This window comes from Mytilus californianus, unplaced genomic scaffold, assembly GCF_021869535.1.
Source record: "Mytilus californianus isolate M0D057914Y unplaced genomic scaffold, xbMytCali1.0.p SCAF_19, whole genome shotgun sequence".
NCBI lineage: Eukaryota > Metazoa > Mollusca > Bivalvia > Mytilida > Mytilidae > Mytilus > Mytilus californianus.
The window spans coordinates 9094398-9109857 of NW_026262667.1; the positions used below are offsets into that span (position 1 = coordinate 9094398).

At 33.4% G+C, this 15460-nt stretch overlaps 1 protein-coding gene across 5 annotated transcripts; it reads right to left on the minus strand.

Annotated features, from left to right (window-relative positions):
• Positions 1 to 909: 909 nt before the first annotated feature.
• On the minus strand, positions 910 to 8301 carry LOC127727232 (uncharacterized). 5 transcript variants are annotated; one of them, XM_052234709.1, is made up of 5 exons: positions 8200 to 8301; positions 6973 to 7114; positions 4047 to 4127; positions 2153 to 2259; positions 910 to 1383 (listed from the first exon to the last, which is right to left on the minus strand). In XM_052234709.1, the coding sequence occupies exons 2-5, from the start codon at positions 7043 to 7045 to the stop codon at positions 1138 to 1140; spliced, it is 507 nt and encodes a 168-aa protein (XP_052090669.1). In that variant the 5' UTR covers positions 7046 to 7114; positions 8200 to 8301; the 3' UTR covers positions 910 to 1137. The 5 variants fall into 5 exon arrangements, with proteins under 5 accessions (XP_052090669.1, XP_052090671.1, XP_052090668.1 ...); XM_052234711.1 differs by lacking the exon at positions 8200 to 8301 and adding an exon at positions 7614 to 7695; XM_052234708.1 differs by lacking the exon at positions 8200 to 8301 and adding an exon at positions 7352 to 7374.
• Between the last annotated feature and the right edge of the window lie 7159 nt (positions 8302 to 15460).

A 15460-nucleotide genomic window follows, 5' to 3' on the forward strand; every position in this document is an offset into this window, starting at 1 on the left:
TTAATTGAGTAGTAAAATCGTTTTCCGAAGCACTTTTCATATGAAGCGCGGAAGCGGTACTAAATACGTGCGCACAAATCAACGCACCTTACATTACAAAAACATGCATTTCATTATTATAATTATATTTTAATGCTGTAACCATAAATGAAATTAACACTAAATCAATTTCGTGCGTCAAAAGTACTTTTCAGGGTTCATTTTCAGCAGAAACGCTCAAACAAAAAATGTGAAAACCAGAAATGATAAGTACTTAAAAACACGACAAGAGCTAGTTATATAACCAAAAGAAAAAGAGAATATGCCCAATATATTAGTACGTTAAACGCATTAGAAAAATCGTTTCAAAGAACAAAAAACCCATTTCATTTTCGTTGTTTTTTAAAAGGGAAAGATCGAGAGAAATAAATACAAAAGTCTACTGGAAGATCAAGTCACACGAATATGACCAGAGCGGATATATCTTTTTAACATTTTTTTTTCATCCAAGACATCTGATCTGGGGAGAAATATTTTGAACACGTAAAGCGAGACAACTCTGATACAAAAGCATGGTTAAGAAATCCGATTATTTGTTAGCATACTGTTCCCGTTTCTCCAAAGACCTGACATTAAGTCTTTGAGATCATATGTTGAGTCGGAATAACTTCTGAAATATTTGCCACTGCCATAATGTTACATTGGAAGATAATTAATACGTGTTTCATTAGCACATCTGTGCAGCATGTTTGGCACTTAGTTGTTGTTTTGTTATTGGTTGTTTTTGTGCCTTATATACCTGCACTAATGGATTGGTTGTTGGATTGTACCTTACTGAACGTTATCAACGTGTGTTTTTGCCTTCTCTAGAGGGCTCACTACAGGACCACGATAATTTTCTTCTTTGTATAATGAAAGATAACTCTGACAATCATTGAAAAGCATTTATTATTACAAGTATTAATGTCGATCAATTATCACTGTAAACGTCCCCCAATGCATATAAAAAAAAAGAGCACATATGTCATGCATATTGATTCAATGCTTATGTTTGTCCTGACGTTCACATGTATATTGATTAATGCTTATGTTTGTCCTGACGTTCACATGTATATTGATTTATGGTCATATTTGTCCTGACGTTCACGTGTATATTGACTAATGCTTATGTTTGTCCTCGTGTTTATGTTCCGCCGTAGGGTTCTGGTGAGGTTTATGTCGACATATTATGACTGGTATGTCGGCATGGTGCATTATATACTCGCTATTGCTCCCCATTATAGTACGTCGCACAGTGCCATGACCCCTAGCACCACACACTATCATTGCAGCGTTTCTTTCATGGGCTACTTTGATTGCATTTTCACCGACTTTTCCAGCAATAATATAAACTTCTCCTTTCATCTGAAATAATTTAAAAAAAACGATCATTTATTTTTTTCTGATCGCTTTAGTAGATAAAAGGTTTTCCTTTAGATCTCATGTTAACAATTTATTAACAATGTATATAAAAGGGAATGGAGTGAATTCATATTAAAAAACAACACAATTTAGGCATTAATGAAGATAATCTTGGTCAACATTTTTTCATTTTCATTTGAGTGAATGGAACAACTAATAACAATTGAATGAATCTTTTGGCAATATACTCTATATCGCCCTCTGTTTAGTTTCGATTGTGATATATGTATTTATTATACAGTACTTACGGACAATAATAATGAGGCAAATATAGGATATAAATTATCTGCATCCACATATGAAATTTGAATTTTTAATCATATATTTTGAAGATTGTTTTTCATTTATCACATAATTCATACGAACTATAATTGTTCTAGAGCTACAGTTGCAACCCGAAGACAAAGTCGACCATACACTGCTTTGTTCGTTCTGATTAGGTTCTTCTGGATTTACTGCTCCTGAACATTTTTATGTAGTTGGCTTTACAATCGGATTAAAATTCAGACCTATATCAACTCGTATGCTCGTACTCATATATGAGTATAACGAAATCAGAGAACTATGTTTTAATTAGATTGACTGGCTTTATAACTTTGAGGCGCGTGCTTTCACGTGACGTGTTCACTGAAATCGTTATTATAAAATGTCGCTCTTAAGTTTTCTTCAGATGTAAGGTGAACTATGATAATAATTAATATTTGCTACTTACACCTTCGTTAGCTAACTTTTTCTTAAGGTCTTCGGCATGCTCTTTGTGTGAATCAATATCTCTTTGGAGTTGCGAAGCTAACTCGGCAGAATCAGCTGTCCCGAATGCTACAGAAAAATAAGAAATAGAAATGAAAACAAATAATACCAAGGTCTGTAGTAGGGAGATATTAATGTTAAATCAGTCGTAGAGACGATGAATTTAAGATAGAACACACGTTTAAAATGGGACCATAACATATATAAAAAAAAGGGGGGGGGGGGGGTATGATAGGCGAAATTATTTGGCCCCTGAAATTGCAAATGTGGTCAAAATTCTTCAATTCTTTCAAAATTGTTATTTTACTTGATTAATCAATGGAATGATATAACACATCAGTTTTAATGTCACTATGACATCATAATAATGTTGAAGATGAAGTATCAGACCTAAAATGGACATTTGGTGACATTAGTAATTTGGTCAAGGCCTTGCCAAAAACGTGTTTCACCTGCTTTAGGTAGCAATACACAGGAGTATGGTTTTGGCTAGGTGAATTTTTAAATTAGGATAGTTATTGTGTAATAAATTTCATTTTTAGACAGCTGAAGACTAATCAAGCCTTGAAAGTGTGTTAATGAACATCAAAATTTGTTTTTTTATATGTTTTATGGGATATTTTCTGTTTGATAGTCCGTATTTTCATATCCAGACCGCCCATGGGACCAGAAATTATTGTAGTGTTTTCCAACAAATATTTTACGCCTGAACTTTTCAATTCAATTTTATGGAAAAATGAGGTTAAATGTATATGATTTTTATTTGACCTCTTAATAGATAAATGGCAATGGTTTCAGAAAAGGTACCACTCAAATGAATTCAAATTCTACTTTGGACCAAGTTTTAGGGACTTTTGTGACATTTTCACTCTCTTTTTTGCAATATTAAGTACTAGTATCAGATAAATGCAGATTGTTGCCATGGTTACATCAAAAAGAGATTATATTTTACCATTTTAACTATTGGAAATCAAATCTATGGAAAGCAAGAGAAAGAGGGTGGTTAAAAATTATGAGTGTCAGCTTTATGGTTTTTTCCTAACTGTGTAATGCTACCTTGACATCTTTGTATGAGACATCATGTACCAAAGTATCTTTTTGGATAAGGTTTTAGCTCATATCTAAATGACTAGATCTCAAAATCAGCAGACTTTGTCAGCTTTTACGGTTTTGTAATAAATGAAATACTGTCATCTTACAAACAAAATAATGTTTAATGAACATCTGAAGGATGTTTAACGATAGATTTATAATAGTTTGCGATTTTTTAATTCAAGGGATCAACCTACTAACTTAAACAAAAACAAATGGCGCTCTTGAGAAGTTATCATTTTCTGCTACACGAATACATGCGGTGTATTAAGCATGTATTTACCAATTTTATTTACACATGCAATGTGTAAAAAAGAAAATTTCATTTTTACATCATCTAAGAATGAATGAAAACAAATAATCAAAGTTCAAATTGTTAAAAATATAAACGTAAAAGGGGGGAAATCGTAATAATGAGACAGATGACATGTTAAGCCTAAAATAAAACGTTAACCAACAAAAATGAAATCCATCAAAATACTTTTATCGATCTGAAATGCTGTTATCTTAAAAAAAAACTATTAAGCTACTACATAATCTCGTATATATTTTCATTTGTCACATGAACAATGTAGCAATGTAACTTGGTATAATTTTAACTGGCCAGAATCCTGGATAAACTGAATCTGTTCGAGTTCAACAAAAAGGCCATTCTAAATCATGAAGTATTTGTATTATAACCAATTGCCAATTTTGTACGCTGACGCTAAACATGAACCACGGAGAACAGAAACCCGTCGTGCTATTAAAATTATATTTGTTACCGTAAATCCCATAGGCATGTTTGTCGAAGCAGGTCACTATTATGACATAGTCATTTTCTTTTCTTATATGAGTCTTGTACCCTGAAAAATAATAAACACCAAAAGCATCAACGCTGTTACATTAAATCAGTAAAAGTTCGCGTGTTTGATGATTTCACATGAACTTAGCTTTAGAGCAGAAGTTTTGACAGCCAAAGAGGGATTGATCAATTGATTTCTTGCGTATTGTCTGCTTTATTTCCAGTTATTGCTAATTATATAATCAATGCATTCATTGGGAAAGAACAAATTAACGATAAATGCAATAAATACAGGTCCTGAAAAGTGAGCCGACCCGGATGAAGAGCAGAAGAATTGACTGACAATGATAAAAACAGACTTTCAACATGCCACCTATATACACCTTCCTGCGCTGTTGCAATTTAACTTGTAATGTGCCACAATACATTGGACTTAACGTCTAAATTCAGACCAGACGTGACTGCGTATGCATACATCCCGCAGCCAAATAGAGCGCAACTTTTTTACATGAGGTTGGGAGAAGTTCGGTTTTATAACAATAATAAGCAGCGGCGCCAAGAGCGCATGATACACCCTTATTGTGCATATTGAATTGTTACAAGATAAAATGGGCTATTAAGAAAGCATTTTAATCGAAAACAAATAAAAAGGCTATGTAGAAAAAACATGCAGGATGACACAATTATAGTATAAGTATTGCATCAAATAATACTGTTAAAAGTCTCAAAACTCTGAGATGATAAACCAGCCAATTTTCAAAATCAAAAGCGAGTCTACATTCACCAATCCCAACTACAGTGTTTTTGGGTTCGTAAAAATTTGAACCAGCATACTAGAACTAGTGCATGACATTTAAAAAAATGCCTTTTATTCATCTAAGTCCAAGATGTATAAATCTGGTATGACATATAGGATTTTTTAAAATCAAACAGTGTGTTTAATTCACAAATTCCAACAATTATGTAAAGTTTCATATAAACCAATCCAAGCAAACTCAAGTTATGGTACAACATGTAAATATTTCAATTTAATCTGACAATTAAAGTCCAATAACTCTGGAACGACAAACAAGAAAAGAAAAAAAAATCGAAAGGGAGCTTCTGTTAAACAATCCGAATAATAATAAAAGTTTTGAGTAAATAAATCCAGGCATAATAGAGTTAGTGAAAGATATGTGAAAACTTGCCTTTATTCAAATGGTTGAAGTCCTATAACTCTAAAACGACACAACCAAAAATTGACAAAACCAAACGGCAGATTTCTTCCGTTAAGTCTAATGTTGTGTTAAATAACACGAAAAAAATAATTACAGCAAATTTGATTAATGGTACGATGTGTTGACGGAATGACGGACGGACATTAATGGTACGATGTGTTGACGGAATGACGGACGGACATTAATGGTACGATGTGTTGACGGAATGACGGACGGACATTAATGGTACGATGTGTTGACGGAATGACGGACGGACATAGGTATACAATAATACGTCACGACTGACTTATACAATCACAAAAGTCAAAACGAACTGACGACAGACGTCAAAGTCGTTCTAAAGTATGTAAAAAAGCGTTTCCATAACTTTAGGCAATTCAATTCAAGATCAGAAAGGTCCGATTTCAGTAAGGAAGACGTCGTTCCTGTTGTAACTTTTACATGTTCGATCGAAACCGAAGGTTTGGGAAGACCAAACATAAAACATTTAAATGTTCAAACCGACAAGGATCTAAATAGAATAACGAAATCATCTTAAGTCAGTTTTTGCTGATATAACATTAGTACAATTACATAACAACATACTTCACCAATAAAAAATAATACAACAAGAATGCATCATCAAGTGGAACATTTGGCGCGACAGTTAACATATATTTTTTGTTGAAAACTTATACACATAAGTAGTTTTGTGTCAACATTAATGCATCAACTTTGTCAGCATCAAATGTTGTTTTTCACACCCTTGTCCAGGATAGACCTATTACATAAACCTGGTGCATTGACACTAATGTGTATTTTCCCCCGTTACTTTGTTAGTGTGTTATTTTTATGCCTGTAAAGATCTGACGACTATGAATTTTGTTCAATCTAATAAACAAGGTAGTTGTAACCAATGAAATATCAAGGATTTTCAAAATGAGGAGAGAAGCCCAGCGATACATTCTGCGGGACAGCTCAAATCAGAAAATGTTCTAGAAAAAAACAAGTTTTTGGCACTTACTTTGTTTTAAATAAAACATGTGAAACTTGTTCTTTGATCAATTACAAACCTGTGACAGATGTCTAATTACAATAGATATTTGAACACTTTCAGTAGGAAAAGTATTAACAAAAAAACTGAACTTCAAGGTAAAATCAAAGAGGAGGAAGTCTTTAAAATCTGACAAAACCAAACTCTCGACTATATCAACAAAAAAGTTATCGTAGTTGATAGTACATACAGTTTAACAAATAAATCTGACAAAAAGGTTTAGAGGATAGAGACATTATAAAAACATGCATTCGTTATCCTTCGGAAGCTCATTCTTTCGTATCGCATGTAAAGCATCCTATTTTTGCATGAAATGTATGCATAGAAACAAGTAATGTCCACTAATATAAGTTAATTCTTTCAAATTATCGCCTATCTGTACAGGATAGAACAAATTCTATGAGATATGACTGACCTCTTGACTTTATTACATTTGATCACATGTCTATCCCATGTACCACTTCAAATGTTTTTCTTAAAAACGCCGTTTCATATTCCAGAAGTTGCTGATAAATATACTTCAATATTACAGACTTTTTTCCAAAGTCGGAAACTTTCATTTAAATTTATAAAATAAATTTAAACACTCAGTGACACTTTAACCATAGCCTTGAGATTAAAAATAGACAAAGACGTCACTAATAAAGGATACTTACAATCAAAAGCTAATTCTGAATGATAGCTCCCATCCATACAAAGCACAACAGTCCGTTCATTTTCACCAGCCATCCTTTTCCTATTGCAGTTATAAAACAGCTGATCCAGGTACGGTTATATCGTAAATGCGAGCTGTGACATCTATAAAAATACAAGTTACAAGGCTATAGATATTGATAAAATTCAGGTAATTTAGGAATGCATGTTTATATTTACGTATTGATAACCAGATACGAGATCAGCGAAGGCATGCAAATGACCACTTGTCTTGCTAGAAAAAAAATCATGTTGAGTAAATATGTTTTATTCCTTTATTTGAACAGGTTACGTCTAAGCTTCAAAAAGTGACCGAGTTCGATTAATTATATTGCATCATACTATGCTATCATATAAGGTACATAATGTGCCTTAAATTGTGTTATTATTCTGAAAATTAACAAAGCACTTAACTCGCTCTCGGAGAGCCTCGCTTTTCATAAGCTCATACAGATGCATTTTATGTTTTTCGACAATGTACATATATTGTAAATATGTTATGTCGAGAGCCAGGCGAAATAAAGAAGCAGGAGTTAACGGAGGAAGACCAAAATCAATTCCAATATATGCGATAAAGTTTTGATAATATAAACAGTAATAATACCATGAATGATAACTGATTTATAGAAAAATGCATGCAAGCAAAATCCATGACACTTCGAAGTGATAGTATTTTGATGAATAAGAAGATGGTTATAGCGAACGCGAACAGTCGGTGAAATGCACATAATAGGTAAGTACTTTATTTTCTAGGTATTTCTTGATATAAAAACAATATTGACCGTTACAGTTGTATCCTAATAATGGTACTTAATTAAGTCAAAATAATGCGCATCATTGAGCACAGAGTATTTTCAAAAAACTCAAATTTTATCAATGGAACTAAAATGACGTATATCGTCATTCCTGAGCAAAACTAAAAAAATGAAATGAAACTATTTTTCGCCCCGACTATTCGTCATTGAATACTATACATACATTTTATACAAACAACTTGTGACAAAGGACAACATCGTATTTAAAATTATCTATGAAGGTCAGAGATTGAAACTACGTTTTTTTCAAGCTATTAAAACATTAAATAAATGAAACGATTATTTGTTATAATTCATAAAACGAAAATGAATATTGACTTAACTTATTGAATTTTAGTCCGTCACTAATTATGTAATACTATTATTATATCTGACCTGTTAAAATGTATGAACCTGTCGGAGCATCAAGTGTCTGCTACAAAAACATGATATACAATAAAAAAATCAGTAATCATGTGTTTTAAATGTGCATAAGGCACAAAAACGAGGAAGGAAAAGGATACTCCGGAAACATATTATCTAAATGTAAATGGTATCGAGATGAATGGTAATATTTCATCAATAGTTCTTTACATCTAATACTTATAAACATTATTAATAAATGTATAGTTCTATTCATCGATATTTTAACAAAGTAAACACTCTTTTGAATACTTCACTTTTATTAGCTGCTCAGGTTCAATTAAAATCCTGATACCTCACCAAAGCTGTGCCGTTAGCAATCCATGAATATCATTCGATCTATCAAGGTTAGAAGTTAAAATACTATATTTTCCTTCATTTTGAGAATAAATTGATACATCAAGCAGGGTATAATTTCATTGTGACTTTTGTTTTTCAATTTAAAAGTTGTTTTTTTAAGTAGAAAAAAAGTGTTTTCTTGTGTCATGATCCTTTTATCGCAAACATGTTTGTTGTATTACAGAATGATGGTATACATTTGCCAATCGTTTAATTAAAACACAGTTTTTAAAGTATTTTCAGTTCATAGAAACATAAGCCAGAATCAGAGTAGGTCATACGACACTATGCCAATAGACGGTTAACGAAAGATCATGATAATTCTTTTGCCTCCTACTTTTCACATTCAATTCATATTGAAAAGCAGGTGTAAACCCAAAGGTAGCTTGGTATAGAAATATGGCTACCTACAAAATGTAGCAGTAAGACATTTACGAGGCAAGTCTGATTTGGATGCATAAATACGCCCCACGTCCAATATGTCGGGAATGAAAACACATGCTCTTGTTAGGAATTTGTTGCATTCCTTGTATTATAAACATGTTCGAGGACGCCCGTATGTTACCTGTTGTAAAGCGTCCTCGGGACTTACCCAATACCCTATTTTCAAATTATCCGCTTTTCCATCAGATCACCAATTTTACAGATCCTATTGGTAAATGAATGATATATTTTATTTTTTTCTTGATATAATGGTCATATGAATATTACGCCATAAAGATACTAACTACGAATAAAATTTGATTAATTATCAATTTGGCTAAAATTTGTTATTCTGAAAGGGGACTACTTTCGCACCATCAAGTAATTAATTTTATTAAAAGGACTTATAGAATTCCAAGATTTTACTATAGTATTGGAGGTACTAGTATTCTAAGGTGACAAGACCAAGCATTTTTTTTTTACATTATATGAAAATGGTACAATAAAAATGAAGGACACATTTTGATTACATCTGAAACTGCTTTCCTTTTAGCAAAACTCCGCCTAAATAGTTTTAGACAAAACTATGATAGTGCAACGATAATCTTTTTGTTAACTTGTCTAAAACATGTATCATTTAAATATTAGGCTTTATTGATAGTTAAATTTTCAAATATGTATCTAGCAAATTTACATTTCCATTCGCCTTTTAGACAAGTTCAGTTGATTTGTTATGTAAATATTGTCCACACAGTTGACGTTCGTCCTCATTGTACGTTTATATCAACCATAAACTATATTTAACGTCTGAAATGTAAAACAAAACGAAAAACAAAAACAAAAATATCCAATTCTGTTATAAAAATTTTATATGTTAATTTTTAAAAATTTACTTTGGATTTGATTTTGAATATCATCTTAAGATCCATGATTGTTTTTAGTTTCATAATTTTAAGTTCTAATGCCGAGTGTTATATTTATAACTTTTAGAATCCTCAACGCCAGTATATGGTATTGATTGTTATATGTATTGATTTGAATTATCTCCCTTTCTCCATGGTTCATGTACATGTATGATTATTGATGGGTTATTTCCCCTTATCGTTTCCCGCCTCACGATCAGTAATACATGTGTCTTCATAGCGATCATTTGTGTTTCTATTCTCTCTGCTTATTGGCGTGGTGGCAGCGGTCAAAAGCTTACCCAAAGCTCAAATAGTAAAGCTCTTGGACATTCTTCAATTAACGAAAAGGTAAGCAGGAGAATTTGTCATCTGAAACGAACACAGACAACATTTTCTATTGTTGGACTCATCGATCTGTGAAACATGGCAGGCACACTTACTCCAAAACAATAGGCACTCACAAAACAAGAAACTATTACCTCGTTCTAATCATGGAGACAAAACTTACAATATACATTATCCGTTGCGCAAAATTTTGCAGAATTTCTAGTGGATGGATTCATATGGCAGAAAAAAACCAACGCCCATCCTTTGCATGGATTTTCTGATAACGACAAGGCGGTTGCCCAAGCCAACAGACGAACAGCCGCCCAAAAGTGCACTCATTTAGACTTAATGTTGGAGCAAATAGCAAATTATTGCCCGATCATTTCAAGAAATACTATAATAAAAAATTCAACGTCTATCAATTCGATTTGGCAATCACTTCGTCTTCACTACGGATTTCAATCAACTGGTGGACACTTTCTAGACTTTAATAGCATCCATTTTGAACCCAATGCACGTCCAGAGGACTTATTTCAGCGGTTTTGCCAGTTTCACTGAGGGTAAATTACTTCGCGCCAGTTGTACTATACAGCACCATGGAGATGTTCCTGACCTTCTCTGGAAAGTCTGATTGTGCTTACTTGACTTAGACTTATTCATCGTGAATTGCCAAACTTAGTTAAACAGCGATATGGAACAGATCTGCAATCGAAAACTTTAGCTTCATTAAAACCTGAAATTTCGCAGGCACTCGATAGTTTACTGGATGAAATCCATTCGGCCGCCGACGCTAAGTTTTTACGTACATCTTTAAAGGACAAGAAGTGCAAGGAAGTCAGGTAATATCAGAAACTGCGTCAAACAAAGTGTTGTATTTTATGTAAGCAGGCAGGCCGTTCTTATCAACATTTTTTAAGTTCTTGTAAATACTTACCAGAAGAAGACAAACAATATATGTCCAGAGTTAGGCAATCTAATTGTACCGAAGTAGGTGATAGCGACTCTGAGGACGATTTTGATAATAATAAACAAGTATCAATTTTAAATGAAAATGTAGTACCTAGTAAGCTTAGAGTTGTTTCTTGTTTGATACGGGTGAGCACTAAACACCTTACTTTAAGGCATTTTACAAACATGTTCCCCACCAACTCACTCTAGATACCGGGGCTGAGGTTAGTATGATAAAGGCATCTTCCGAGGAGTACATAGGCGTTACGATTAAGAAATCAACCACTCCGCTTTACTAGCAGACTGCGTTACTCCGTTAGAAATAGTTGGTGAATGCCATTTCACACTTTCGAAGAACGTAGTAGATCTAGAACTTGAGGTACTAGTAGTTAACGACTTAGACGTAGACATTCTCGCCGGTATCCCTTTCATGCCATTGAATGACATTGCGATCTTTCCTAGCAAACATAAAATCGTTATACGCGGTCAGATTACCGTCAACTATGGTGGCTTAACGCGGGAGCACATATCTAGTAGAAATCGCGCGTACGTAGAACTCTGGCTTTTCTTCTCCGAGCTCCTTCTTCTAGTTCAGTAGTTTGGCCAGGTTGCTACGGCGAATACGAAGTCCAATCTGACATAGAACCGGATAGCATACTCGCGATCGAGCCTAATGTCGACCCGTCTCGTTCAAAAGATTGGCATAGTCCGCAATTTGCTCAATCACTCGCCGAAAAAATACGCCTTATGAATGATAAATCGGAGCCACAGTTCATACAACGAAATGAACATTTATGTCGAGTGCGGTTCACGACAACCGTCGATAAGTCCCCTGAGGCTCTTGTATACGTCCATGAAATCAATGAAAATACGTATATAGATCAAACGCATACCTCCCAATTTCCAAATCAAGTCTCTGTAGACCCCGATAATTTAGTCCAGTTATTAAAACCCAGTTTAAAGACCTTTTGCAGAAGTTCAGTGAGGTTTTTAGCGCAAATTTTAATAATTATATTACGTTGTTCGGCTGTGCCTTTTTTATGTGCTGATTGAGGATGTTTTAGGTATTCGTTTTTATTCTGTAGTTAGTCACCACTTCGGTGTTAATATGTATAACTATTATATAGTCATTTTTATACATTTACTGTTTGCAACATATTCGGGATACAATGTTCAAAATACATGGCAAGTTGTTACATTATAGTTCGTTTCTGTGTGTGTTACATTTTAATGTTGTCTTTTTGTTGTGTCGTTGTTCTCCTCTTATATTTGATGTGTTTCCCTCAGTTTTAGTTTGTAACCCGGATTTGTTTTTATCTCTATCGATTTATGAGTTTCGAACAGCGGTATACTACTGTTGCCTTTATGTATATACGTTTATCCTGTTAAATACGTCTATGTTTTAAACAGAATAAACAAGTAATTTTCTTCAATTTCTACAAATGTCCTACAACATGAGAACAAACTATAAACATCAGTTGAAAAGGGCTTAACATATCAGATTGATACAAAGCAGAAAAACATCAGACAAAAACTCAGGCCGTACGTGGTAGGGTGTTTATACATCCCTGACAAAAAGGCACAAGGTACAAATCTGAGAGTACTCGTAGTTACTGACAGCTAGTTCAAAGTCAAGAACAACTAATAAAAAATCATATATCTAAGACTAAAATATCAATCAGTACACATCCAATATGTAATGGATTTAGTGTACATACGTCATTAACAGTCAGAAAAAAAACATGACCTTGTGCAATGCCAAAATATAGGTATCGACAGATTGTAGTACCATGAATGTGTATGATAACATTTAGTGTGGTTTTAATTTACTGATAACAAAATCAATATTTATACCAATAAAACAATAATCAAAGATATAATCATAGTGTTGAATAGGTAACCTTTTAGAATAAGTTTATTTAAAGATTGTTAAGTTTACCCCTATCGTAAATAAATTTCCGGGCTTGGTAAACACATACATGCAGCATCACCGTAACAATTAGGCTGTTATATTCCGTTTGAAATAAGTTTTCAAGAAGGTACAGTCAACTTGGAAACCAAATCTTTTTATCTTTGGAAGAATTTATTAAAGGTTTTAAGTAATTTGTGGTAACGAAATTCTTTATTTAATAATTTAACAGTAATACATAGATTACGCTCATTGAAATCCGAAACGTCACTACAGACACGGGCATAGCGAACGAGTTAGGATATTTAAACACCGTAAGACGGTACAAAAGGAACATCACCGTCCGAAAAAGGAAAATTAACAATAGGGAAGGAAAATTCGTCCCTTTAGTCGTAAGTTTTTGTGAAGATTTTCTCGTGTAAAACTGAAATATATAAATCTAGAAAAGGACAGTTATTGCTGTTAATATTTGATTTATTTAAAGTAAGTTCCTTTGGGTAAATTTCGGCAGTATATTTTGAGAATTCTTGATTATTTAACGAAAACATATCGTCAAGAACACGGTAAGTGTTGTTGAATTTATCAATTAAATGGAATTTAGACGGGTCTTTACTGAGTTTGACCATACACTGTGATTCATAAAAGTACAGGAACAAGTCTGCTATTCAAGGGGCACAATAGGTGCCCATAGGAATACCTACAACCTGTCGATAAAATTTATTGCCGAAACGTACATCAATGGTATCAAGGAGAAAATTTTCAGCTTTAATCATCTAACCACACCTCAAGTAAGTATATCTTTTATATTTACCTTTCTCATTAGAGAAAAAGGCTTTATATGAGTTGCAGCAAATAAATTTGCAACCAGATTTTTCAAACGACCATTAAATAAAATAGGAAATCTTTTGTTTGACAAGATTGTATGGAAGTGTAGTATAAGGAGTGGAAAAGTCAAAACTGTCAACCAAATCAAAAGGACCATCAAAAGCACGTAATTTATGTAAAACATTCACACTCCAAAAGTAGTTAATTCCACCATTTTCATGTTTTATTACAAATTAATTCTTTAAAATCAGTTAAGGAACCAGGTAAAAGCACCGACAGATTAGTAGAAGAACACTTACTAGAGGCCGAGATGAACCTATGTTTTACGATTTGTTTTGTAGTTTATGTAACCAATAATTAGTGGGGACCTTCACATGTTCAGAGGGGGCCTTAAACTGAACTATAGTAGTGCCATTATTATTTACTATTAATAAAGCCCCAAACAACATCATTTTGGTGTGTAAATCAAATTACACAAACTGCTTGATAAATGAATTATGTATTGACAATTCACTTGGAAACTCAACATATGCCCCATAACACTTACCAAGGAGGAAATCCTGGATAATCATAGGTCTGTTCTATGTTCCTTTGGAATTTGAACCAAAAATGAAAAAAACTGGATCTTTTATCACTGTATTGGATACGTAAACTACATAAGTGTCCTTACAGACAACGTTATATTGCTGGGTCTTCCAAGTGCTCCACGAAACCTCTTTCTAAATTATTAACATCAATTTTATCAGCAATCAAAGCCGGGTTTCAAAATTATTGTGAAACTATCTATTCTAGATGTGGCGTGAATCAGATGTGGATACTAAAGAGTACATACAATCTAAGGCTCTTTCATCTTGCAATAGAATTAAAATATTTGACGTTTCTACATTTTACACAAGTATTCCCCATTCCAAACTAAAAGACAAGTTGAAAGAGTTGGTCCTGCTTTGTTTTATAAAAAAGAATGGCCAACGTAGATACAAGTATCTTGTCTTATGGAGGGATAAATCGTACTTTGTACAAATTCACTCTGATTCAAACAAAAAAAATCTCTGAAACTGACATTATCATGATGATTGATTTCTTGATTGACAACATATTTGTTACGTTTGGAGGACGTGTTTTTCAACAAACAATCGTCATTCCCATGGGAACCAACTGTGCTCCTCTTCTTGCCGGCTTGTTCCTTTATTCATGTGAGGTTGACTTCATACAAGAACTTCTTAGGAAGAAAGAAAAGAAGTTAGCAGTATCCTTTAACTTCACTTTCCGCTATATAGATGATGTTCTCTCACTAAATAATTCAAAATTTGGTGATTATGTTGAACGCATCTATCCCACCGAACATGAGATAAAGGATACAACTTATACAGTTAAATCTGCCGCATATATTGACTTACATCTAGAAATTGACAATGAGGGTCGGTGGAAAGTTTAAATCATCCCTTCGTAAATTTTACGGATGGCATCACGAGTTGGTTGACCGTTATGGAATATATGTTTAACAGATGAAAACAAATATGTTCCAATTGTCGTAACTACAATCCAGCCCCTTTTCCCT

What these genes read in the sequence shown, in the direction of transcription:
- LOC127727232 (XM_052234709.1), bottom strand. Translation starts at nt 7,045, where the DNA reads ATGGCTGGTGAAAATGAACGGACTGTTGTGCTTTGTATGGATGGGAGC. An exon ending in ACATGCCTATGGGATTTACG is followed by an intron (nt 2,260 to 4,046) that starts GTAACAAATATA and finishes ATTTTTCTGTAG; the next exon opens with CATTCGGGACAGCTGATTCT. An exon ending in AAAAGTTAGCTAACGAAGGT is followed by an intron (nt 1,384 to 2,152) that starts GTAAGTAGCAAA and finishes AAATTATTTCAG; the next exon opens with ATGAAAGGAGAAGTTTATAT.